A 25,258-nucleotide genomic window follows, 5' to 3' on the forward strand; every position below is an offset into this window, starting at 1 on the left:
AGCGCACGCATAACTTGGATCTGGGTTCAGAGATGACTCACGTGGCATCCGGGTCGTACTCGGCCCAGATCTTCTTGAACTCATCCAGATGGTGAGGACCCAGGATGGACCAATCACGTGTCAGGTAGTCAAAGTTGTCCATGATCACAGCCACGAATAAGTTGATGATCTGAGATGGGAGAGAAAGATAACTTAAGACAACAACAATACTTCCTGGAAGAGAAGACAGGAGAGGAGAAAGGACTACTGACCAGGAAGGCACACAGCATATAGAAGGACATAAAGTAGAAGACAGCGAAGCTGGCTCCACAGGTGTACTCCTCCCCAGGTAGGAAGTCAGACTTGGGGTCACACTTCTTGCCGTACATACTGGCCACCATCACTTCCTGCCACGCCTCCCCTGTCGCACAACTGTTGGGAGAATACAGAGGGCATCGGATTCAGTTACACCTGACCATAGGACAATACAACTTCCCGTACATACTAGCCAGCACAACTAGTGTATTCAATAGGACTAATCACTACATCACAGATGGTGTTTTTACCAAGTATATTTCTATCTGAAAGTTCTGTTGCACCCTCCCATAGACACACAGGCACCTCAGTGGTGGATATACAGTATGTGTGAACTCTGACCTTACCTCTGACTGACTCGTTAAATAAGGTTAAATTAAAAAATCCACTCTCTCGCTCTGACTGACTGACTCACCGGAATAGGAGCAGGACAGCTTGGGGGAATGTCTGGAAGTTGTTGTTGCGGTTGATCTGTGTGCCATCCACTAAGGCTATCTTTCCAAACACCTGAAAGGGAAGACTCAAGGGTAAGGGGACCCATAGTGTGTATGTACTTAAAAATATTCAGTTCACTCCAAAAAGTTGACCTGCATCCCGATGACTGCGTAGATGAAGAAGAGCATGACGATCAGAAGAGCCACGTAGGGTAGAGCCTGCAGAACAAACACACATTGAGTCATCCCAACCAGTGATATCCAGTGATATTTACTTAAACTACCATCAGTTCCATACATGGTTGCTGCAACCCAGTAGGAATTGGCTCCAGAACCACCAGTTGGAACCGACCTTCCATTTGGGTCTCGTGTTTCCCTACCCCAAGTTTTGCTCATCACTCTGCTGTTTACGAAGAAATGTGAGGAAGCCTGTAAATTGAGGTTAGGGAAACACTGACTGGTACTGACCTGGAAGGACTTGATGAAGGTCCACAGCAGGTTACGGATGCCCTCTGACCTGTTTAGCAGTTTAACCAAGCGCATCACACGGAACAGACGGAAGAATGTGATGGACACTCTGGCATTCTCAGAATCCTTTAGGTGAATTAAAAACACATTGTTTTTATTGTCATTCATTGTCATTCATTCATATCAATGGTATAATTACAGAGTAACTTTGTCAGACTAATACATTTGTAATTGAAAACGATACAACAACAAAAATACTGTCTTACCGCAATGGCCTGCATAGGGTTTGTCTGCTGAAATACAATCAGAGATCTATATATTAGCCGCAGACGTTATTGTTGCGTTAGTGGATAATTCTATGAATTAGTAAATGTTTATAGATTTAGCATAAATGTCTGTTCATCTCTACAAAACTTCAGGAGGGGGGGGAAGTTATGATACACAGTTATTAATAGATACATTTAGCATGCCAAATACAAAATAAACTTCCAAGGCCTACTATAAATGTAGACACAAACATCGGTACTTAACGTTTTGATGACATTAAATCAGTTAGTTAGCGTTAGACACGCTCAGAGAAGAGCCATACAGTTACAAACAAAGTCAAAAGAATACTGACCAAATCCTTGATGCAATTCTATGGTAAGCAATGTCTAACCCAATGTCTAATTAGCTCCTAGTGCAACAAGATTCCCCATAGGCTGGGTCCGCTATCTCTCTGTAAGGGCGCATCCAGCTAGGGCCTCATGGGCACAGTAACAGACAACTAGAGTAGTGCTCACAGTGCTCAGCACACAGCAAGAAGGCCCATGCAGATACAGATGCAGTGTAAAGTGATATTTACAGCACAGCCATGGAGACAGTACAGTCCTCCACTAGAGGCCAAGGCAGTCTGGAGAGAGGGGGGACAGAGAGAGAGAGAGAGAGAGAGGGAGGAGAAGAGGAGGAAGGGGAGGGGATGGTGGGTTAGACAGGTGGATGGAGGTGAGGGAACACTGGAGATGTTTATGGGTGACGGTTCAGAGGGGAGAAAACACAGGAGTGCGAGTTGGATGAAGACAGAAACAAACGAAACCTGGTGCTTCACCGAGTGAAAGGAGAGGGGGAAATAAAGACATGAAAACAAGGTGATGTTCAAAAATGCTGTAGTATTTCCTGTCATAGCCTCACTTCACTGAACTCAACTGGACGAGATGATACCGACGATAGAATATTAGTCCTTGGCGCAATATTAAATCAACATGTAACATAGACATTCCAATGGAAGGGAGTGGAGATGATGTGGGGCGTGGAGGGGCGTGTGTCTGACAGTGGTACTAACCAGGTCCTGCTGTGAACTAGTGGTGCTTCCCACAGCCTGCTGCTGTGAAGCCAGGAGTTTGTGTTTCTGGGTCACAGTTGTGAATACGTTGAATAAACACAATCACATTGCATGGGAGCGTCTTATAAAAGATCACACCAGGTTCACGTTCAGTTGGGAGAAAACATTCGGAAACATTTATTGTTGCAAGACGTTCTGCTACTGAACACGGCCAGTATCTACTACCACCGTACGACTTGCATAGGTGTGCAAACGTGGCTGCCGCTGTTCTGTGTACTCACGTCGACCTCACTCAGGATGACATCGACAACACTGCCGATGACGATGAGGAAGTCAAACACGTTCCACGGGTCTCCAAAGTAGCCCTGGGATACACAGATTACACAGGGGCATGGAGAAAAAACGATTCTGGAAAACGAAGAACCCCCAGCATACTTAAAAAGACAGACTAAACATTCTACAGTTAACATTCCTGCCAGCCCAGAGACTGGGCCTGCGCCTAACCCTACCTTAGCTTTGAAGGCAATGAGTTTTAGTATCATCTCCACCGTGAAGAGGACAGTGAAGATCATGTTCAGAGTGTCAGACAGCTTGGTCACATGGGCTGACTGGTTACAGTGCTGCATGGTGGAAATACACAACAAACCCATTGAGGAAATAGCATAACAGCATTTTGACTATGTAATACCTCCAAAATATCTGCCACGAGGAACCAAGAGACAAAACACCAATTAGTGCTACAAAGATCAGAATTGGGCTGCCTGTCTAAACGCAGCCAGATGCGTTGAGCACGAACAGAATAGAATGGATGTGTTCTAGATTTACCTGCATGCCGAGACACAGCGTGTTGAGCATGATGAGGAAGAACATGGCGTACTCAAAGTAGCAGGAGGTGACTATGTACCACATGTTGTACTGATAGTGGTTCTTAGGGATATAACACCGCAGAGGCTTGGCTTTCAGAGCATACTGCACACACTGACGCTGAGGAGAGAGAAGTCAAGTCAAGGCAGTAAAGCCCCCGTATCTGTTAAATAGTAACAGGCCAAATGACATAAACTTGGATTGTTGCGTAAATCTTGCATTGAGCAGCGCATGGAATATTTACATGGACATTTCTGTCAAGCACACAGATCTCAAAGAGAGTACTTGCAGATAAGAATACTCTGTGACTCCGTCAGGCTGTCGATCACAAAGAGTTAAGAACACATTGATATGCTTCGCCAGCTTACCTGGTTCTTGTCGAGCTCACAGTTCTTATACTCAGACTCTCCCTGCTCCTGGAAGGTGACGATGACGAAGCCGACGAAGATGTTCATCATGAAGAAGGCGATGAGGATGAGGTAGACGATGAAAAAGATGGAGATATCCACACGGTTGTTGTAGACTGGGCCCATATCCTCCCTGTCTGAGTCTATGGCTTTATACAACAGCCTGGGAGAGGGGAGGGAGGGAGAGAGGGAAGGAAGGAAGGAAGGAAGGAAGGAAGGAAGGAAGGAAGGAAGGAAGGAAGGAAGGAAGGAAGGAAGGAAGGAAGGAAGGAAGGAAGGAAGGAAGGAAGGAAGGAAGGAAAAAGAGGGAACAATAAAAGGAGAGAGAGAAAAGAGTAAAAAAAATACTTTCCTTGTAAGAAGAACATGAAAGAGGGATTCATTTAATAATGGCTATATGTCTTGCAGTACCTAGTCTGGAATCCAAACTGAATATTGCTCAGTCTCACTACTGTTTCACTTCACTGATCTAGCCTGGAACCATTCAATACAATGAAGACATGTCCAGTTCCAGGCTGAATCAGCACAGTGAAACAACAGTGAAACAGTGACACTCGAACGGGAGTTGTGGTCCAATTCCATTTAAACTCTAAATTCTAAATGTTCTTCACAGAAAACCATCGTGGAGAATTGGAATTTCCGTTACAGTTCCTGAATAGGAGTTGAAATGGAATTGAGCCCCAACCCTGATTCAGCCAGTTCGCCTTCCAGGCTGGGTAACTCACTGTGGCCACCCTTCAAACGTGGACACGGTAAACAGAGCCAGCATGCCGTTGAGGACGTTGTCAAAGTTAAAGTCACTGTTGATCCACTCCCTGTGGGCCAACACCATCTCCTGAAGACTGTTCTCCTGGTGCTTCAGGAACACACCCCTGGGGGGAGAGATGTAGTATTCGATCATCAGTGCTATGTCAATGAAGTTGGATTGAATTGAGAGAGAAAGGGAGGGCAGACAAGGAAGACAAGGAAGGGAAGGAAGCGAGAAAGAGGGAGAGGAGGATGGGAGGAGAGGATGGGGTTGGAGAAAAGGGAGGAATTCATAATAATGCCCAATGGAATGAATAAGGGAGAGTTAAATAGACTGATAATAAAGCTGTCTTACCGGCACGTGACCTCTGTCATTTTGGAGGGGTCTGAGCAAGTGTAGAATTTACCCTGGAGGAGAGCACAACATAATCATGAGCTAAGTGATATAAAGTAATGCACAACCTTTACAGTTTCTACTACATATTTAGAGTAATTTGAAATATGATTACTAGCAACCCTAACCCTTAACCACAATCCTAACCCTAACCTCAACCTTAACCCTAACTCTAACTTCATGTCCACATCCCCGTTCAACCCTAACCCCAACCACAACCTTAACCCTAACTTCATGTCCACATCCCCGTTCAACCCTAACCCCAACCACAACCCTAACCCTAACCACAACCCTAACCCTAGCTTCATGTCCACATCCCCGTTCAACTCTAACCCCAACCACAACCATAACCCTAGTTTCATGTCCACATCCCGGTTCAACCCCAAACACAACCCTAACCCTAGCTTCATGTCCACATCCCGGTTCAACCCTAACCCCAACCACAACCCTAACCCTAGCTTCATGTCCACATCCCTGTTCAACCCTAACCCCAACCACAACCATAACCCTAGCTTCATGTCCACATCCCCGTTCAACCCTAACCCCAACCACAACCCTAGCTTCATGTCCACATCCCGGTTCAACCCTAGCTTCATGTCCACATCCCCGTTCAACCCTAACCCCAACCACAACCATAACCCTAGCTTCATGTCCACATCCCCGTTCAACCCTAACCCCAACCACAACCCTAGCTTCATGTCCACATCCCTGTTTAACCCCAACCACAACCCTAACCCTAACTTCATGTCCACATCCCCGTTCAACCCTAACCACAACCATAACCCTAGCTTCATGTCCACATCCCGGTTCAACCCTAACCCCAACCACAACCCTAGCTTCATGTCCACATCCCGGTTCAACCCTAACCCCAACCACAACCCTAGCTTCATGTCCACATCCCGGTTCAACCCTAACCACAACCATAACCCTAGCTTCATGTCCACATCCCGGTTCAACCCTAACCACAACCATAACCCTAGCTTCATGTCCACATCCCGGTTCAACCCTAGCTTCATGTCCACATCCCCGTTCAACCCTAGCCCCAACCACAACCATAACCCCTGAGCTGGCTATGACCTCAAGTGTTATGTCATCTACCTACTACTCTGCATACATTATTCAATCTCACATTGAGGAGCTGGACCCCTATGCAGTCTAGCATATTATAAATCATAATAAAGCCACTGAACTGTCTAGGACCTTGCTGTTCTGTGTCATATGTGAGCTTCTGCATATAGCCACACCATACAGGTTGAACCGTACCTTGAAGAGCTGGACCCCTATGCAGGAGAATATGAAGTCGAGCAGCATGGTGACCAGGACGATGTTGCCGATGGTTTTGATGGCTACAAACACACACTGGACCACGTGCTGTGAAAAATATTACACATACAGGTCAGATCACCAGCTGTGTGGCAATGCATTTCTATAGAAATACGTGTGTGTGTGTGCGTGTGCGTGTGTGTGTGGTGTACAGTACCTTCAGGCCCTTGGCTCTGTTGATAGCCCTTAGAGGTCTCAGCACCCTCAACACCCTGAGAATCTTCACCACTGAGATGGCACTGGACCTAGAGTCCGACGGCAGACACATGACAGCCTTCACAATGTGCTCGTCCCAGCAGGCGAAGCTGGTTGAAATGACGTCACGCGTGTATCTCTACAGCGCTCTATTGCATCTCTACGGCGCCACTCAAACATCGAGAACGACACCGAGTGTACAAAACCTTTATCGAACACCTTCCTACTATTGAGTTGCAACCCCTTTTTTTCCTGAACAGCCTCGATTCGTCGGGTAACGGACTCTACAAGGCGTCGAAAGTGTTCCACGCGGATTCAAGTGATGTTTTAACAGGTGACATCAACAAGGGATCACAGCTTTCACCTGGATTCACCTGGTCAGTCTATGTTATGCAAAGAGCAGGTGTTTCCAACGTTTCGTAAACTCTGTGTACATCCACAGGAATAATACAGTAACACTACATATTTCCTATCACCCAACAGGATAGCAACACTCACTCCATTCCCATGGACAACAGAGACACGCCCACCACCAGCAGGTCCAGCATGTTGAAGGAGTTACGGCAGAAAGAGCCTGGATGCAGGAAGGCTCCATACACCGTCATCTGGAGGGGGAACACTTGGGTTAACATACACTAGCTGTCACCAGGTTAATGTCCTAAATATTATACCATTTCATCCAATAGGAATTTAGACCACTTTACCTTCAGCACAATCTCAATGGTGAACACAGTGGTGAAGACAATATCAGCATAAGCCAAGACCTGCAGAAAAGCGAGGGTTGGTCGAGTTATCATCACATAGCGAAGTCATTCACGTAGCGTACTTTACACCAGGGGTTCTCAAAGGGGAGTCCGACGAACTGCAGAGGGTCCGCAGACAGATCTCAATATATATATATTTTGATGAATATTACTAACAACAGATGAAACAACTTTTTGCCAAGGGATCCGTGGAATAAGTTTCAATTGTGTTATACAATACAATGGTATTCATCTACAATGTATGTTCTTAACCCTGGGCATCATGGGCCTGGGATAATCACAGGGATATGGGTATTCACAGTGATAAAATGTTTAGATTTGGGGGAAATTAGCTTGGAAACAGCACAATTTTCTCTCTGATGCCAAGACATTGGGCTTTAAAAGACACAGTCATAGATAACAATGGCACTTAAGGAGTTTTACTAATTCGAGTTGTGTTCCGATTATGAGGAAACCTGATTCATTTGCTATCACAAAAGGGGTCCCCGGTACCCTTGCTTTACACTGTTTGTCCTTTTATGGAACGTTTATTGATGTTTCATGTTGAATGCACTTTATTTCAAATGTTATTTTATTTGATTTGTCTGACTGGAAACACATATTTTGACCAATGGGTAAATGGTGTAGTCTAAATCTCATGTCTCTATCATAATCTGTTCAAAGTTTTTACCCTTGCAGGTGACCAAAATTAAGGTGAATAATTCAATGGAGGCCGGAGAATTTTTCTTGTCAAAAATATACAGTACGAGTCAAAAGTTTGGACCCACCTGCTCATTCAAGGGTTTTTCTTGATGTTAACTATTTTCTACATGGTAGAAGAACAAAAAAAGAGTTCAATAAATCAAAATATATTTTATATTTGAGATTCTTCAAAGTAGCCTTATGTCTTATATATTAGTATTCACTTTTCATATTAATTGGAAATTGTTGTTCTTTTTAGTAGATTTCTTGCAAAAGCAAGCGTATCTCTGTGAAATGTCAACGGAGCACTGAGCGTACTGTAAGCTTTTTAAAATTGAATTAATAATTAATAATCAGACTTTTCGGATATAATGTTAATCATATGTTAGAGAAAGACCCCACTGAAGAATTCAGAACACAAATTGTATTTTATAACATAAGGAAGATTCACCAAAGCGTGTTTTCATCCAGAGTAGATAGACACCCTACACTTAGACTTCCTAAAGGAACATAGCTTGAGCACCTTATTCCTGAATGACTTGGGGTCTATGGGATCCTCAGCGGCCAGTGATATGCTACTGAGGAGGATGAAGAGCAGGATGAAGTTGGTGAAGGGGGTGGCATTGACGATCCTATGACACAGCTTACGAAACCTGACCACGGAGGGAACACAAACACAAAGAAAAGACAACAACCTCAACTTACATAGTTATTGCAACATCCGACGGGAACAGGAGGCCAATTTATTATTGAAACAGGATTTTAATAGCAGTATAATAAGACTCTACGTCAGATACAACCCATTGTTCGTTGTTGGCGTGAATTGAATTGAATAGGGAATGTGTTGATCTGTGCGACTCACTTGTTCTCCGGTCCGAAGATAAAAAAGGAGTAGGTCTCCGGCATAGGAACCTCTTCCTCTTTCAGCTGGAGATCAGCCATTGGTCGAGGCCGTGGGCTCTCAGGGATAGCAGGCTCCTCCTCCTCGTCATCACCTAGAACAGAAGGCGTCGTGGATAGGACAGTTGGTAGTTGGCAGTCATTAAATTATTGTACAGTAAATTCATTATTGACAGGTTTTTTTATGGTGCGCTATCCTTTTTATTTTATTAAAGTAATTTATAAGCAGATATTTTTTTAATAAGGCCACCTCCTTTCAGACAAAAACACAACCATATTTGTTTTAGGTTCATAAACATAAGACATAGTGTAGCAATAGTCGGATTCCAAGTCTGTTTGTGCTGTCTTGCCAACTCCTATGGTTAGTGGCGTGACAATGAAGTTGGCAAGACAGCACAAACAAATCTGGGATCAGGCTACTGTAGCAGGGATAAAAGAGACATGTGCTGTGTGCTCTTTTTTACTTTTTTTATTTCACCTTTATTTAACCAGGTAGGCTAGTTGAGAACAAGTTCTCATTTACAACTGCGACCTGGCCAAGATAAAGCAAAGCAGTTCGACACATACAACAACACAGAGTTACACATGGAATAAACAAACATACAGTCAATAATACAGTAGAAAAAAGTCTATATACATTGTGTGCAAATTAGGTAAGATAAGGGAGGTAAGGCAATAAATAGGCTATTGTGGTCGAAGTAATTACAATATAGCAATTAAACACTGGAGTGATAGATGTGCAGAAGATGAATGTTCAAGTAGAAATACTGGGGTGCAAAGGAGCAAGATAAATAAATAAATACAGTATGGGGATGAGGTAGTTGGATGGGCTATTTACAGATGGGCTATGTACAGGTGCAGTGATCTGTGAGCTGCTCTGACAGCTGGTGCTTAAAAAGTTAGTGAGGGAGATATGAGTCTCCAGCTTCAGTGATTTTTGCAGTTCATTTCAGTCATTGGCAGCAGAGAACTGGAAGGAAAGGCGGCCAAAGGAGGAATTGGCTTTGGGGGTGACCAGTGAAATATACCTGCTGGAGCGTGTGCTTCGGGTGGGTGCTGCTATGGTGACAATTGAGCTGAGATAAGGCGGGGCTTTACCTAGCAAAGACTTGTAGATGACCTGGAGCCAGTGGGTTTGGCGACGAGTATGAAGCGACGGTCAGGCAACGAGAGCGTACAGGTCGCAGTGGTGGGTAGTATATGGGTCTTTGGTGACAAAACGGATGGCACTATGATAGACTGCATCCAATTTGTTGAGTAGAGTGTTGGAAGGTAAATTCCAACACCGAAGTTGAGGATCGGTAGGATGGTCAGTTTTATGAGGGTATGTTTGGCAGCATGAGTGAAGGATGCTTTGTTGTGAAATAGGAAGCCAATTCTATATTTAATTTTGGATTGGAGATGCTTAATGTGAGTCTGTAAGGAGAGTTTGCAGTCTAACCAGACACCTAGATATTTGTAGTTGTCCACATATTCTAAGTCAGAACCGTCCAGAGTAGTGAAGCTAGACGGGCAGGCAGGCAGGTACGGGCAGTTGAAGAGCATGCATTTAGTTTTACTTGCATTTAAGAGCAGTTGGAGGTCACGGAAGGACAGTTGTATGGCATTGAAGCTTGTCTGGAGGTTAGTTAACACAGTGTCCAAAGCAGGACCAGATGTATACAGAATGGTGTTATCTGCATAGAGGTGGATCACAGAATCACCGGCACCCCCATAGAGACTGCCAGAGGTCCGGACAACAGGCCCTCCGGTTTGACACACTGAACTCTATCAGAGAAGTAGTTGGTGAACCAGGCGAGGCAGTCATTTGAGAAACCAAGGCTGTTGAGTCTGCCGATAAGAATGTGGTGATTGACAGAGTCGAAAGCCTTGGCCAGGTCGATGAACACGGCTGCCTCTTATCGATGGCGGTTATGATATCGCTTAGGACCTTGAGCTCTGTCGAGGATGAGCACAACAACCTCAGACAACTCATATTTCCGATTCCCGGAAAATGGCTGGATAACAACAAAAGCATGTGTGGTAGTACAGCCTTTAAAAGGCAGTGGACAGCGTGTAAGAATAGACTGGACTTAAAAAGATGATGATCTTTGGGATGAGTGGCTAATAATAATTAGGTGGGGCTATTCTTATACTGACTATACCGCGGCTAGGAGAGCAGCACCGATGGTCATTCAATCCAATGCAATGACGTCAACATCAAGCAGTAGCTTTCTTACTGCAATTAGCTATCGACTATTAGATTCAGTTGCTTCTCTTTTTTGTAACGGTTCGATTAGTAGAAGTGAGATTCAGGTGATAGTACAGTAGTGTATGCTGGGATCATTCCTGAAGCCTTGCCTGGCCTAGGGCTGGCTCAGACAGTGCCTACCACCTACCTGGGAAGTCTGCTGAAGGGAAGGGATCCTTCACTTCCTTCACGTTGGATTCAAACTCATCAACTTTCAGCTGGAATTGAAAACAACGGATATGTAATGAGACTTTATAAACAGCTTTACAGGTTTATAAACAGCTAAAAACAGAGCTTTTCAGAATACAAGAGACACAGCTAACTAAATACCACACATGGACCCAGCATCAGATCATTGACAGCTTAATGGCACAGTACACAGTAGGCTATCAGTGCCATCTCAACACCTGGTTCAGGACTGAAATAGTGAAATGTAACCCTGCACCAAGAGATGTGGTGTTAGATCCTGTTGGCTCAGTAGCCCTCTTTGCTGACTGACCGTAGCGGTGGTGGGAATCCACTCTATCTTAGTTCTCTGTCCGGCCAGCTTCTTAATGCTAGGCTTAGTTAACTAACCTCATACACTAACCTGCCAGGTACAGACAGAGGACTCTTGAGTCAGCAGTACTAACCTTAGCAGTGGTGGGAATCCCCTCTATCTTAGACCTCTGTTCAGCCAGTTTCTTAGCCAGCAGAACCCTCTCCTCATCAGCCTTGTCTGGCATGTTGGCCCTGGTAGGAACAGGTGGAGAGAGAGGGAGAACAGGGGAACATTTAGTTGTAATAAAGTATGTATAGCTAACAAGCGGTTGATTAAGATGGGAAAGGAAGGAAGATAAAGATAAAGGAGGATAGAGAAAGTTGAGCAAACAGCAGCTAACATCCAGTACTTGACATGGGCAGGAGTTCACCGCAACTGTGTACCGGCACCTCAGATTTTGTTCTTCTTGAGTTCCCGCACCTCCTATAGAATATTAGCTCAAAGGTATTATAGAGCTCCTGCAACTAAATATAAGGGATGCCGGCACACAAAATGAGTACTGGGTCTAAGTCTAAGTCTAAGTCAAGCACTGCTAACATCTTCAATTTATTTAGCTCTTTCTGCAATGGTGCCAAACAAGAGTGTGTTGAGTCAAAGGAGGGTTGTTGTGTTTACCTGAGCAGTTTCCGCCTCTTTCTCTCCTCTGCTTTGTCTTTCTGGGCGGCCGTCAGGCTCTCTGCTTCTGCCAGGTTGTCAACAGCGATGGCCAGGAACACGTTGAGGAGGATGTCTGTTCACACAGCACTCAGGAAACAACAGCCCTGTACTTGGGCCTGCTCTTAGCTATGCCACAGTCTAGCCTTGTAATTACACAATTATTTACATCCCATTAAACAAGCCCTATTTCTGTAACCAAACACGTCACAAACTCTTCTATCCTGACCGACGGTAACAAAAATGATTAATCGAGTTGGCCAATAACCACACTGCTAACCCGATGCCGAACCTTACATTAAGACAAAAGTTAAACTTTGTTTTCACACATTTTTATGACAAAGCCACTTTTGCCTTAGTGGCTGTGGTAACTAGTGACAACCGATCACCTGAGGGGTACTGCCATCACCACAGCAGCCTACCACGGCCTGAGGATGATGATGATGTCAACCCGAGACTCAAACTCTATAGAGTCCACCCCCTGGATCCTTCATCTACAGCCGTTGGCTTCATCTCAGTCACCGCCTGAATCCCCTCACATCCCATTCCATTTCCTCAATAAATATTCTAAACACTTTTCAATGTACTGGTGAAGTGAAGGATACAGTTTCCACAGGTGAAGAGGATGATGAAGTAGATGCTGACTAGGATGCCAGGGAAGACTGGTCCACCGTAAGCCATGATACCATTATACATGATGGAGTTCCAGTCCTCCCCTGTCAGAACCTGAATGAAGAGGAGGAAGTCATTCAATCCAAATCCGACAGTCCGGCCAGTCAGTCAACACATCACGCAACAATAGAAAGCACAATACCTGGAAGACACTGATGAGCGCCTGGGGGAAGTTGTCAAAGTTACTGCGTCTGATCTCCTGGTCTGGGAAGTTGAACTTCCCCCCGAACACCTGCATGCCCAGCAGGGAGAAAATGACGATGAAGAGGAAGAGGAGGAGGAGCAGCGAGGCGATGGAACGGACTGAGTTTAACAGGGAGGCAATCAGGTTACTGAGGGAGGTCCAATACCTGAGAGCGGGGAGAGCGGGGAGAGTAGTGGGCTGTTATCAGAGATATACTGTACAGTGGTACTTAGGTGAAAGGTTTAAAAAAGTAATTTTCCTCTTAGGGCCACCGTAGAGATACTAGACTATATCAAATGTTTGTTTACATTGACTATGATTATATTACTGATGTCATATCATATCGTTGATCTCGGCATTTCAAATGCAAAGTTTGGCAAGTGCTGTTTTATTGTTGACTCCTTAAACTTGGAAAGCACAGAGATGCCACTCAGTGATTGTGAGACACCGGAGAACAAACCCCAAAATCATAGCAACAGCTGTGTCACCAAATGTTAAATCTCTCTGATGGAAGGCTAGCTAGCTCGGGATTTGATAAGGCTCGCCAGAATAGCAAATGATTGGTCAATAAATGCTCTTCCAGTGAGGTGACTTACTTGGTGACCTTTAGCAGTCTCAGCAGGCGGATGCAGCGGAGGACAGAGATGCCGAGAGGGGACATGACGTCAGCAGTGACCAGGATGATCTCGAGGATGCCCACGCTCACCACAAAGCAGTCAAAGCGGTTGAACAGGGACAAGAAGTATTGAGGCAGGCCCAGAGCATACATCTTCACAAACATCTCCAGCGCAAACAGGGTCAGCAGCACCTTGTTGGCATTATCTGAGAAAGGACACAGGAAACAACGAGGACAAAGGGATAGGCAAGAGGTAACCGATAAGAAATCAGGGATAGGCAAGACAGGCCCCTAAGAACTGATCTTTGTTGGCACTGCCTGACACCAGAGAGAATAACACAGCTAAGTAAGTGGAGGCTGGTGGGAGGAGATATAGGAGGATGGGCTCATTATAATGGCTGGAATGGAATTCATGGAACGGAGTCAAACATGTGGTTTCCATATGTGTGATGTGTTTGATACCGTTTCCATTGATTCCTTTCCAGCCATTACAATGAGCCTGTCCTTCTATAGCTCCTCCCACCAGCCACCATCTAAGTAATATTTTATTTGTGAGTGAATGTTGTCTTCTTTCATGCAAGTCGGAATACTTTCTGCTGGGAACAAACACCCAAAGGCTTAGGCTATCGAATCCCCTTAGGGCTATTCAAATATGTATTTTGGGAGAAGCAAAACAGTGAGCAGACATTTCCTTATGGCTTTTTCTCTCCTCGCCTGACGACTCACACTAAATTCTTCCGCAGCTCTGTCGTTCGCTGCGTACTTCACTCTGCCGTCATTGAAGTCGTTTGTGGCGTCGAGGGGCGTGGTACAAAACAAAGTCATCAGCGATAGGATCTTCTCAAACCAATCATAGTAACAAATCCAATGAGACATTTCCAAACCGCCGCTTTACCCATGTGTGTTCTGGCCCAATCCATCGGTTTCTGTACCAATCAGGCGGCCCCGAATGGGTTCGCATCCGGTGAAGGGTCGGGCAGGTATTCAGATCCAGACTCATTGGGAGAAGAAACTAACGTCCGTAGGCGTGATGTAACATTTGGCCGGAGCAAGGAGTCTGGGTTGCCAGGCAATTATTAATATATATATATATATATATTGGACCTTCTTTTTGTCCTGTTCCTGTTATTAATTTGGATGTGCGTAAAACCCCCCGCATTCATTATCGGCAAGACAGGGTGCTAAGAACTGACCCTGAGACAGCAGGACGTTTGATGTAGTTTATGGTTTGTACTGGGAGCTGCTATTTCTGTACTAGAGGCTCAGGTTCTGTCTATGGGGGTAACATTAGTAAACTAAAAAAAAGTCACCATAAGTAAAAGAGGTCCCAGTATATATAAAGAGATAAAGACATAACAGAAACTTGTGTATGCTTATGTGCCAATATTCTGACCTGAGATCTGCGTAACGCAATATTGTTGTGCAAGTATCTTATTGACATCAATGAACGATTTAAGCGAAAGCCTGAGTTGTGGAAGCTTATCTTTACTCTGAATCGGGCCAATGCAGAACATGCTTCCTAGATGTACTAGTCAATGGCAGTTTCAGTGAGAGCGTAAAACAGACCTTATATAGTAGTGTGTGCATGAGTATGTGTGTCTATGTATGTTTGTGAATGCCTGCATGCCTGTGTGTGTGTACCTTGTACAGTAGTAAGCATGTCTGACTGGTGGTGATGTTCACTAGCGATGGCAATAGTATTCAGGAAGACCACCAGAATCACAGACCAATAAAATGTCTTCGATTTTACATAGACGAGACACTTCATCCTGAAGAACCGGTTCCAGCGACGAGCCTGACGACTGGGGAGAGAGGGTTGAGCGAGAAAGAGAGGGAAAGAGGGAGGAGAAATGAGAGACGAGAGGGGGGGAGAGGAGAGGAGGAGAGACAGAGAGAGGAGAGAGGGAGAGAGGGAACGAGGGAGGAGAAATGAGAGATGAGAGGGGGAGAGAGGAGAGGAGGAGAGACAGAGAGAGAGAGAGATAAAGAGAGAGAGAGAGAGAGGAAGAGAGAGAGAGAGAGAGGGAGGGAGAAAAGGGAGGGAGACAGAGAGGAGAGAGGGAGAGAATGAGGGAGAGAGGGAGAAAAACAGGGAGACAGAGAGAGCAGAGAGGGAGAGAATGAGGGAGAGCGAGGAAGGAGAGGATGGTTCTGAAGTCAGTTACCATGTCTATGATCTGTAAAAAAAATATACATATTACATTTAAATGATGTATTGTTTATGTTTTTATCTCAGTACTCACTAATAGTACACCACCCGGCTCTCACCCTCCTTCCCTATCAGACTGTCTGTGTCTGCCTCCGTCAAAGGCAGGAGTCCTGCCAAGAATAAACAGAATATTAGGGGGACTTGTATATATTAAGACACCCTACACCCCAACCCACCTCTTGTCTCTTGGCCCTCCAACCTCTACAGGGGGTCAGCTCCCACTCAGCCCAGTCAAAGCTCTTCTCTGTCCTGGCACCCCAATGGTGGAACAAGCTTCCCCTTAACATCAAAACAGCAGAGTACCTACCCATCTTCCGAAAATGTCTGAAACCCTACCTCTTTGAAGTGCATCTTAAATAAACCCCCAGGGGCACCCCGCCCCAACTTGCCTTTTCTGACTATCACTGACTTTGCTGTTAACTACATTATTGAGGGAACATGTACTTACTATGACTGTGATATGTAGTTGTCTCACCTAGCTATCTTAAGATGAATGCACTCATTTGTAAGTCGCTCTGGATAAGAGTGTCTGCTAAATGACTAAAATATAAAATGCAATGTTGCTCAAATCCCTGGGAACCCCCAGAACAAATCAGACACCCTACAACAATTTAGACGTCGGACGTCTCCAAGAGATGTCGGGCACCCTCACGAGTCAATCTACCTTTCCCCTCCTGGTCGTTTTCTAGGACCTCAGCCTGAGTGATCCATTCCATGTAACCCTTCAGGTCCTCATCCAGCTGCTGGGTCTCCCTCAACTTCTGGAACTCCCCTCGGGACTTAGCCTTCTCTCTCTCCTTAGTGAACTCTCTGGGTGTAGGGAAGAGGACAAAAAAAGGTTGTGTAGAAAATAACAGACATTTCTGATTAAATACACCAGACAAGGTAACTAGAAGAACAGTATACTCTTAGAAAAAAAAGGGTTCCAAAAGGGTTCTTCGGCTGTCCAAATAGGAGAACCCTTTTGGGTTCCATGTGGAACTTTCTGTAGAAAGGGTTTTACGTGGAACCAAAAAGGGTTCTATGCGGAACCAAGAAGGGTTCTATGCGGAACCAAGAAGGGTTCTTCAAAGGGTTCTCCTATGGGGACAGCCAATGAGCCTTTCTAGGTTCCAGGTAGCACCTTTTTTTTCTAAAAGCGTAGAGTAGAATAGAGGACATGATCATACCCGCTGAGAACACCCAGGACCAGATTGAGCACGAAGAAGGATCCAATTAGGATCAGAGTCACGAAGTAGAGCCAGGGCCACTCGTTCCCTATGGCATCGTTCACCTGCAGGAGAACATCACTACTGCATTGCTACAATGTCACTACAACATAATACACAAGTGTTTCCCAAACCCGGTCCTGGGGCCCCAAAGGGGGGCACATTTTGGCTCCCATAGCACTACACAGCTGATTCAAATAATCGAATTTGATGACATGTTGATAATTGGAATCAGCTGGGTAGTGCTAGGGCAAAAACCAAAACCGAGTTGTCATACAGTCATACAGTCACAAAGGAGAGCCAGGGCCATCATTCACCTGAAGGACAGCACAACATTACTACCAACTACAGTGTCACTACTGTAATACAGTAGGTTGTTTGCTACACCACGACGAAGGTGTATGGGTCATCTATTCTAATACACTGCCTTTAATTAGGTCATTGGGAGGCAAAATAAGCTGTCTGCGGAATCGCAGCCGGATTCTGACTGCATCTCATGTTCTGTGAAGGGCCTAGATGTATGGTCCTCTCAGGTAATGGCACGCCACAGGACCCTGCTGTGATGCAGTCAGATGCTTCTCATAGGGAGGAGAGACTGACCCAGTAGAGCACATCGGTCCAGCCCTCCATAGTGATAGACTGGAAGACGGTGAGCATGGCGAAACCAAAGTTGTCAAAGTGGGTGATGCCGAAGTTTGGCCCCGCCCAGCCTGAACGACACTCTGTCCCGTTGAGGAGGCAGCGGCGCCCGTTACCGGCCTGGGCACAGGGGGCGGGCCTCTCATTCTCTAATGTAGCCATGATGTCTGGAGGAGAGAGAGAGAGAGAGAGAGAGAGAGAGACAACCAAATGTTTTATTGTGAAAGATGTTGATGTGTGGTGACCAGGGTTAGGGTCAATTCGATTTCAATTCCAATCAATTCAGAAAAACCCAATTCCAATTCCAAAATTTTGGAGAAAAGGACAGAGAGCGTCACAGAAACATTTTCATTGTGAAAGACGTTGATGTGTGGTGACGTGATCAGTGCGCGCTGTATAGCAAAGACTATACAGCACTAACACATTAGCGACCAGGTGCCTTGCTTACAACTCAGACCTCCACCCAAAGAGGAGAGTAGAGCTACCTGGTTGTCCAAATATTACCTGGTTGTCCAAATATTACCTGGTTGTCATAGTTGTTTGTCCTCAATGTGAGTGACTTACCTCAAATACTCTTCACATACTCTTTACTATATCTCCTACTTTGTCGCTTACCTGTGCCGGTCCAGTAGCAGGTCTTGTGCATCTTACACTTAAAGAGCTCCAGACCTACGATGGCGTAGATGGTGACCATGAAGAAGACCAGAAGGCCAATGTGCAACAGGGGCAGCATTGCCTTCAGGATAGAGTTCATCACCACCTGAAGGCCTGGAGGGGAACACTCACTACCTCAGTACTACTTCAATAAAAAAATTAAAAAACAGACATATTAGCCAACAATGAGGGTCAATGGTGTGGTCAAGAAACAGAAATGCGCGCTAAGCTAAAACCTGAAGAAACAATATTGTAAAACATAATGGAATGAGATGACAGTGTGACCCACTATGACCCACTGTGAATGTTACTCGAAGCCTGACGAAGAACATTTGGTCGAAACGCTGCACTGGAGAATCAAACAACTGAAACATCAAACAATGTGTGGGCGTGTGTGGGCGTGTGTGGGCGTGTGTGGGCGTGTGTGGGCGTGTGTGGGCGTGCGTGATGTGTTGGTTCTTACTGGGGACTCCAGTTACGAGACGTAGGGGCCTGAGCACCCTGAATGCTCTGAGGGCCTTCATATCTAACCCTCCTCCCTTCTCCATGTGAATGCCTGCTAGATAGTTGATGGTGTCCAGGGCGATGGTGAAGAGGCTGCAGGAGAAAAACAACAGATAGAATTAGTAACTGGTGACACTTTTACTCTAGGCTCACTACGTACGCATTCATAAAGCCTTTATAACAGCTACATAGGACATTATAGAGTGGCATGCAACTAACTGAACACCACAGAGATACTAAACAATTGACTTTCTCTGTAACCCTTTAACCTGAAGCCAACTAAAGCCAAGCATTATGCATTGTGGTGTGGTTGTAATGCATTGTGGTGTGGTTGTAATGCATTGTGGTGTGGTTGTAATGCATTGTGGTGTGGTTGTAATGCATTGTGGTGTGGTTGTAATGCATTGTGGTGTGGTTGTAATGCATTGTGGTGTGGCTGTAATGCATTGTATGCCCCCTTTATAATCTACTGGCATAAAACTGAATGTGACTGTAATACGCTGTTGTGCAGAACCAAACCATACAGTGCTAGTTGGATTGATTGGCTTCCATACGGAGCCCTCCCATAAGGGCACGTCTTACCCCATGAAGACAATGACAAAGTCCAGTAAGTTCCAAGCGTTCCGCAGATAGGCTCCCTCGTGGAATACAAAGCCGTACGCTATTATCTTCAGAAAGCACTCCAACGTAAAGATCACCAGGAAGATATACTCCAGACTCTCCTGAAAGAGAAAGACACGAAAACCTCGGCAATGAGACTCTTTGCAAAACTCGTCATCTTTACTTATCCAGTAGAAAAGAGACAAGGGAGTTTGTTCCAATTTGCAGTTGTAAAGCTCACGCACAACATACACACCGAACAGGCTGGGATCAGATTTGATACCCAACTCCCGGGTCTAACATCTTTCATTTTAGGAAAGCAAAGAGCCCATCTGCCTGAAAAGACCTATCGACGGCAGTTAGTTCAATGGAGGATGAAAGGCATTTCAAGGCCCACTCTGTGATATTTTCCTCTGTTTTTCCCCCCTTCATTAACGATATAAGAACATAGGAGTGAGCATTTAAGGGAAAATGATTGGGGTCACTGAAACCTTTGACACAACCGGCTGCTGTAGAATCAAACAGGCTTTAACGGTATTAGATTTGCCAGCTTGTTCTCTCGCGACAGCTCTGATTAGGCAGGGCCTGGACAGGGTTTAAAGGGATGACGCTGACTCAGTAAGAGGGACGTCTGGTGAGACTGGGTGCCATTGTAGTTTTGTCAGCTACACACACACACACACACACTGGCTCACATACTGACATACTAGCTCTCACATAAACAGTACGCAGAGGGAAAGTATGATGTTTTGTAACCATCCTTCGTTCGAGCTGATAGTGCTACAGACGATAAGTCAGATAAACATTTGATTCCCTGTGGTATTAGCTCTAGCATTGATAGTGTCAGGAAGAGCAGGCGAGCTCACACACAAACAGCACCATGTAGGGTGTCCCTCTGTCTCTATACACACACTGTGGCGGTCGCTAGAACAGACAGGCAGAGGAACTGTGGAACACACAACAACTGCACCGTGACAGACTACATTTACGACAGCTACTTTTCGGGGACAACGTTTAGGCCTTTACATCTCTGTGTTGCCAAATCACTTCCAAGGAGTTCAGTTATTTTCTGGTTCCCCTGACTGAAACAAACCGATTGGATGGATTCAAATAGTTATTCTAAATGTTTTCCACACTGTATTTACATATGTCTGTGCAGTGAAGAACAGTCACAGAACTAAACCCCGCTTGAGTTCCAGTTTGGCCAGGTCTCCATTGAGAAAGAGCTCTTCTGACCTCAAATGGGACTTCCTGGTTAAATAAAGGTTAAATAATGGAATTAGTGAAAAGTGAATTGTCTTGTATGTAGCAGCATTGCAGTTGGCTCAGAGTTACTCATCGTTACTCACTGCTTATACTTATTAGTAGTCAATATTCAGATGAACTATTTACATGTACTGTAGATCTAATCGGTAAAATTACTTTAATAGCCAGCGTCCTTCTAAAGAATGAAACTAACACCACCGTGGTCGTTAGGACAGACAAACACTTCTCAGTTCATCAAATTCCTGCCCTGCTAGAGCTGCCCTGGTCAACTATTATTGTGAAGTGGAAACGTCTAGGAGCAACAACGGCTCAGCCGCAAAGTGGTAGGCCACACAAGCTCACAGAACGTGTCCTCAGTTGCAACACTCACTACCGAGTTCCAAACTGCCTCTGGAAGCAACGTCAGCACAATAGCTGTTTGCAGGGAACTTCATGAAATGGGTTTCCATGGCCGAGTAAAGCTCGCCGCCATTGGACTCAGCAGTGGAAACGTGTTCTCTGGCAGTCTGACATACTAATCTGGGTTTGGCAGATGCGAGGCAAACTAATGCATAGTGCCAACTGTAAAGTTTGTTGTAGGAGGAATAATGGTCTGGGGCTGTTTTTCATGGTTCGCGCTAGGCCCCTTAGTTCCAGTGAAGGGAAATCTTAATGCTACAGCATACAATGACATTCTAGAGGATTCTGTTCTTCCAACTTTGTGGCAACAGTTTGGGGGAGGCTCTTTCCTGTTTCAGCATGTCAATGCCCCCGTGCACAAAGTGAGGTCCATACAGAAATGGTTTGTTGAGATCGGTGTGGAAGAACTTGACTGGCCTGCACGGAGCCCTGACCTCAACCCCATCAAACACCTTTGGGATGAATTACAACGCCGAATGCGAGCCAGGCCTAATCGCCCAACTTCAGTGCCTGACCTCACTAACGCTCTTGTGGCTGAATGGATACAAGTCCCAGAAACAATGTTCCAACATCTAGTGGAAAGCCTTCCCAGAAGACTGGAGGATGCTATAGCAGCAAAGGTGGGACCAACTCCATATTAATGCCCATGATTTTGGAATGAGATGTGGTCATGTAGTGTGTGTATATACATATATATATATATATAAATATACACACACACACACACACACACACACACACACACACACACACACACACACACACTTTAAAGTGAATTACAAAGTGGGACAGTATGTATAAGTATCAGACTGAGTGTTTCCAGTGACAGTGCTCTGCGTCCGTGAGGTGATGCTGACTGTGAATGCACGTCGACACACTTCTTCTAACAACCAGGGAGGGTGGTCTTCAGACCAGAAGCAATACTACTTGAACCCCGGTCTCATTCACCTACTTCTGACGACCAGGGGGAGGGTGGGTTTACTTCTCCAGAGCCCAGAGGACAGCTCCTGTTTCAGGCCTCGCATCCTTGGAATGACTCACTCACCGAGGAGCTGGTGGGTGGGCTGAGAGCCAGCCGAGGGCCAGCGGAGAGACGAGTCATACAGGATTAATCAGCGAAGCATTAGGAGATCTTATGCCAAATCAGATTTAATGACAGGAATGGCTAGATGGATCATGCTTGGGTTGTAATCTAGGGTGATGAGATGGATGTGTATCCTATGGATTGACAACACATTAACAGTATGTTGGCCATGGTAGTGTTACTCTGTTGTGATGAAAGGAGGTGGAACGTGGACCATGACAGAGTTCCATTTAGCAGATGCTTTTATTCAAAGCGATTTACAGTAGTGCTTGTATTATTCATTCCATATGGATGTCCCCAGCGGAAGTCGAACACACAATCCTGGCGCCGCAAGCGTTCTGCTCTACTAACTGAGACACGCAGGACCATGGCACAGGCACCTAGTTTCCATGTCGCAGAACTACGAGGAAGCAGAACTAGGGAGAGCCGGGCACAGGGTTCGTGAACTTGGGTGCGCTGGCTAGCTATGTGGCGCTAAGGGGCAGTTGGTGCACTGGGTGTTCCATCTAAACATTCTATACAGTAGGAGGGCCTAAGGTCCGTCTGTCAGGGTCATAGACTGCCATAAAATAACGCAATTTATGCCACAACAGGTGTAAATGTATGAGTCATCACAGTGTTTACGACCAGATTATAACATATGTTGTCAGTTATGTCAGTTGTGACATATTATGACATGGTTATGACCGTGTGTCAAGTAATGTTTCAACTGATAATTATTAACTGGTTCCACAGGCTTTTTTTGTTTACACAAATGTTTGGTCCGCGTTACCTTAACAACAACAAAAATTGTTGGCCTAAGCTTTGCTCCGACAAAAATGATGTGTTTGCTCAACTAAAACTAATTTGAGCAACTACTTACACACACAGTGCTTTAAACATACATATTTGTCACACGTTGACATGCATTATTATATTGTGCATGTAAACTGTAATTATTATTCAACCTGTCCCCAACTGGGATTTGAACTCGCAAACTCTTGGTTCACGGCATTCCAAGCTTACAGCTACGCCACCACGTCAATGTCAATTATCAGTTCATCTGACTATTCTCTCTTCATTGATTTACGTAGGTCATTTCTGTCTTTTTTTTTTTTTCTTTTCTGTATGGTTGCCTAAAGTTGGTGGGGCATTTTATTCAGTTTTAATGCAAATCCTTAATCACTATGATAAATAAAATGGTTTATCTTGAGTGTACTTCTAGCAGAGTTGAGATTTACTTTGAAGTGCGTAGTGTAGCAACACAGGTGAAATCAGTCATTGACCGAGGTGTGGTGGCATAGCTGTAAGATTGGAATGCCGTGAACCAAGAGGTTGCAAGTTCAAATCCCAGGTGAGGACATGTTGAATATTAATTACTGTAGAAATGAACATGCACAATGTAATCATGAAGAGCAACGTGTGTCAAATGTGTATGTTAAAAGCACTGTCTGTGTGTAGAACTAGACTGTGCAAAAATATAAATGCAACATGTATTTCATGAGCTGAAATAAAAGATCCTAGACATTTTTCATATGCACAAAAAGCTTATTTCTCTCTAATTTTGGGCACAAATTTGTTAAATCCATAGATAATGATAATGATAATGACATAATGAATTCATTTCAATTGACTGATTTCCTTATATGAAATGTAACTCAGTAAAATGGTTGAAATTGTTGCACGTTGTGTTTATATTTTTGATCAGTATAGTTCTCTCTTGTTTGGCCAATGTTTTGGGTTATTCGGGTAATACTTGGGCCGAGAAAAAAAACTGCAGAACCAGTTACTTAAAAATAATGAGTTGAAACAACTAGATTTATTTTACATTGCATGTTCTGTGTGCCTGATCTGAAAGACTGTCTCTGATCTTCGGAGACAATCCTTACACACATAGACACTCTCCAGTATCATCGACTAGTTATCTCAAGACACTTTCAAATATTCCTTCAGAAATCTCCTAAATTATGGGGTGAGTGTATGGAAAAACCTCCTGGGTTGTGGGGTTATGTACAAGTATAACCCTCCGACTCAGAACTATGGCCTGCACCGTACTCCCACACCCACATCAGTACATCAACACACACCTATGAGAACAGGCCTAAATATAAAGCCTCAGGATGCTCCTCAGACCAGGCTAGGGAGGGCTAACACCTGCCTAATGCCTGTCTTGCCTTACAGTCACTGAGTGTGTGATCAATTTATTAAAACTATATCTGATCGACAGATATTTTATTAGGTGCTGTTGATACTTAGCCTGGGTGCCTGTCTATTTCATTATGGATTTGAGCTGGTAAGAGAGCAGTTCAGACTGGCACCCAGCCTAGTTGATAGCGTAGCGGTGTTAAGATGATGAGCGGCTGTTGTCCAGTGTATGCGGACGGAAACCACATCCTGGCTAATCTTGGAACCCAGAAACAAATCTCTCCAGCTAACAGTCTGTCAGCGACTATATCCAAACTAATGTCACGGTCTCATTTACCATGCTGGTGTGACACTGTCAAAAACCAAGGCTCCAAAATCTCAACCTCATACTCTGAAAACCTCTATATAACTTTCAGCATGTAAACTAAAACCCTCTCACTGATTCCCTTGCCTCCTTGTCAGTATATTTCCACATGTTGCCCTACGTATAGCACTGTCTTAGCTCTGGAGGCATGTTGAGGATGAGGATGGGACTCAAGGGGCCGATGTACTATAGCTGGAGCAGTTAGCTACTGGACAGGACAGTCTGACCTGGCGATGACTCGAAAGGGGAAGCCCCGAGATGACCAACTGACTATGACCAAACACTCTGTTTCGAAAGGAGATTACTTGGATTTCAAGCATTTGTGCCATGTATTAGCCTACCAGTCATACGCTAAGGATAGAAGGACACAGCTGTTGTTGTCCAACTGACGACCGTCAGTTTGTTCAACATGCCTTAGTTGCCATCAGCCACAAAATACCCTCTTACTGCATGTTGATGTGACATCACTCTACTGGGAAAACCCCCCCAAATGTAGCCTCAACTGTGGGGTCATTGGA

At 44.8% G+C, this 25,258-nt stretch overlaps 1 protein-coding gene across 2 annotated transcripts in view; it reads right to left on the reverse strand.

The window, feature by feature from the left end:
* Nucleotides 1–25,258, reverse strand: part of LOC110491948 (dihydropyridine-sensitive L-type skeletal muscle calcium channel subunit alpha-1) — a 38,381-nt gene that overhangs the window by 9,775 nt on the left and 3,348 nt on the right. For both annotated transcript variants that reach the window (XM_036946860.1, XM_036946859.1), the window contains exons 3-35: nucleotides 19,486–19,625; nucleotides 18,863–18,996; nucleotides 18,361–18,513; nucleotides 17,707–17,912; nucleotides 17,068–17,171; nucleotides 16,563–16,708; nucleotides 15,933–16,008; nucleotides 15,331–15,491; nucleotides 13,670–13,895; nucleotides 13,032–13,239; nucleotides 12,823–12,943; nucleotides 12,179–12,293; nucleotides 11,655–11,754; nucleotides 11,171–11,240; nucleotides 8,755–8,887; nucleotides 8,416–8,545; nucleotides 7,152–7,211; nucleotides 6,946–7,052; nucleotides 6,410–6,497; nucleotides 6,193–6,300; nucleotides 4,891–4,943; nucleotides 4,514–4,660; nucleotides 3,750–3,951; nucleotides 3,343–3,501; nucleotides 3,027–3,137; nucleotides 2,799–2,882; nucleotides 2,041–2,088; nucleotides 1,463–1,489; nucleotides 1,197–1,322; nucleotides 882–947; nucleotides 710–801; nucleotides 252–411; nucleotides 42–169 (exon numbers count right to left, since the gene is read on the reverse strand). In XM_036946860.1, the coding sequence (XP_036802755.1) occupies nucleotides 42–169; nucleotides 252–411; nucleotides 710–801; nucleotides 882–947; nucleotides 1,197–1,322; nucleotides 1,463–1,489; nucleotides 2,041–2,088; nucleotides 2,799–2,882; nucleotides 3,027–3,137; nucleotides 3,343–3,501; nucleotides 3,750–3,951; nucleotides 4,514–4,660; nucleotides 4,891–4,943; nucleotides 6,193–6,300; nucleotides 6,410–6,497; nucleotides 6,946–7,052; nucleotides 7,152–7,211; nucleotides 8,416–8,545; nucleotides 8,755–8,887; nucleotides 11,171–11,240; nucleotides 11,655–11,754; nucleotides 12,179–12,293; nucleotides 12,823–12,943; nucleotides 13,032–13,239; nucleotides 13,670–13,895; nucleotides 15,331–15,491; nucleotides 15,933–16,008; nucleotides 16,563–16,708; nucleotides 17,068–17,171; nucleotides 17,707–17,912; nucleotides 18,361–18,513; nucleotides 18,863–18,996; nucleotides 19,486–19,625 (3,989 nt within the window). The remainder of the gene's footprint in view (nucleotides 1–41; nucleotides 170–251; nucleotides 412–709; nucleotides 802–881; nucleotides 948–1,196; nucleotides 1,323–1,462; nucleotides 1,490–2,040; nucleotides 2,089–2,798; nucleotides 2,883–3,026; nucleotides 3,138–3,342; nucleotides 3,502–3,749; nucleotides 3,952–4,513; nucleotides 4,661–4,890; nucleotides 4,944–6,192; nucleotides 6,301–6,409; nucleotides 6,498–6,945; nucleotides 7,053–7,151; nucleotides 7,212–8,415; nucleotides 8,546–8,754; nucleotides 8,888–11,170; nucleotides 11,241–11,654; nucleotides 11,755–12,178; nucleotides 12,294–12,822; nucleotides 12,944–13,031; nucleotides 13,240–13,669; nucleotides 13,896–15,330; nucleotides 15,492–15,932; nucleotides 16,009–16,562; nucleotides 16,709–17,067; nucleotides 17,172–17,706; nucleotides 17,913–18,360; nucleotides 18,514–18,862; nucleotides 18,997–19,485; nucleotides 19,626–25,258) is intronic.

This window comes from Oncorhynchus mykiss, chromosome 16, assembly GCF_013265735.2.
Source record: "Oncorhynchus mykiss isolate Arlee chromosome 16, USDA_OmykA_1.1, whole genome shotgun sequence".
NCBI lineage: Eukaryota > Metazoa > Chordata > Actinopteri > Salmoniformes > Salmonidae > Oncorhynchus > Oncorhynchus mykiss.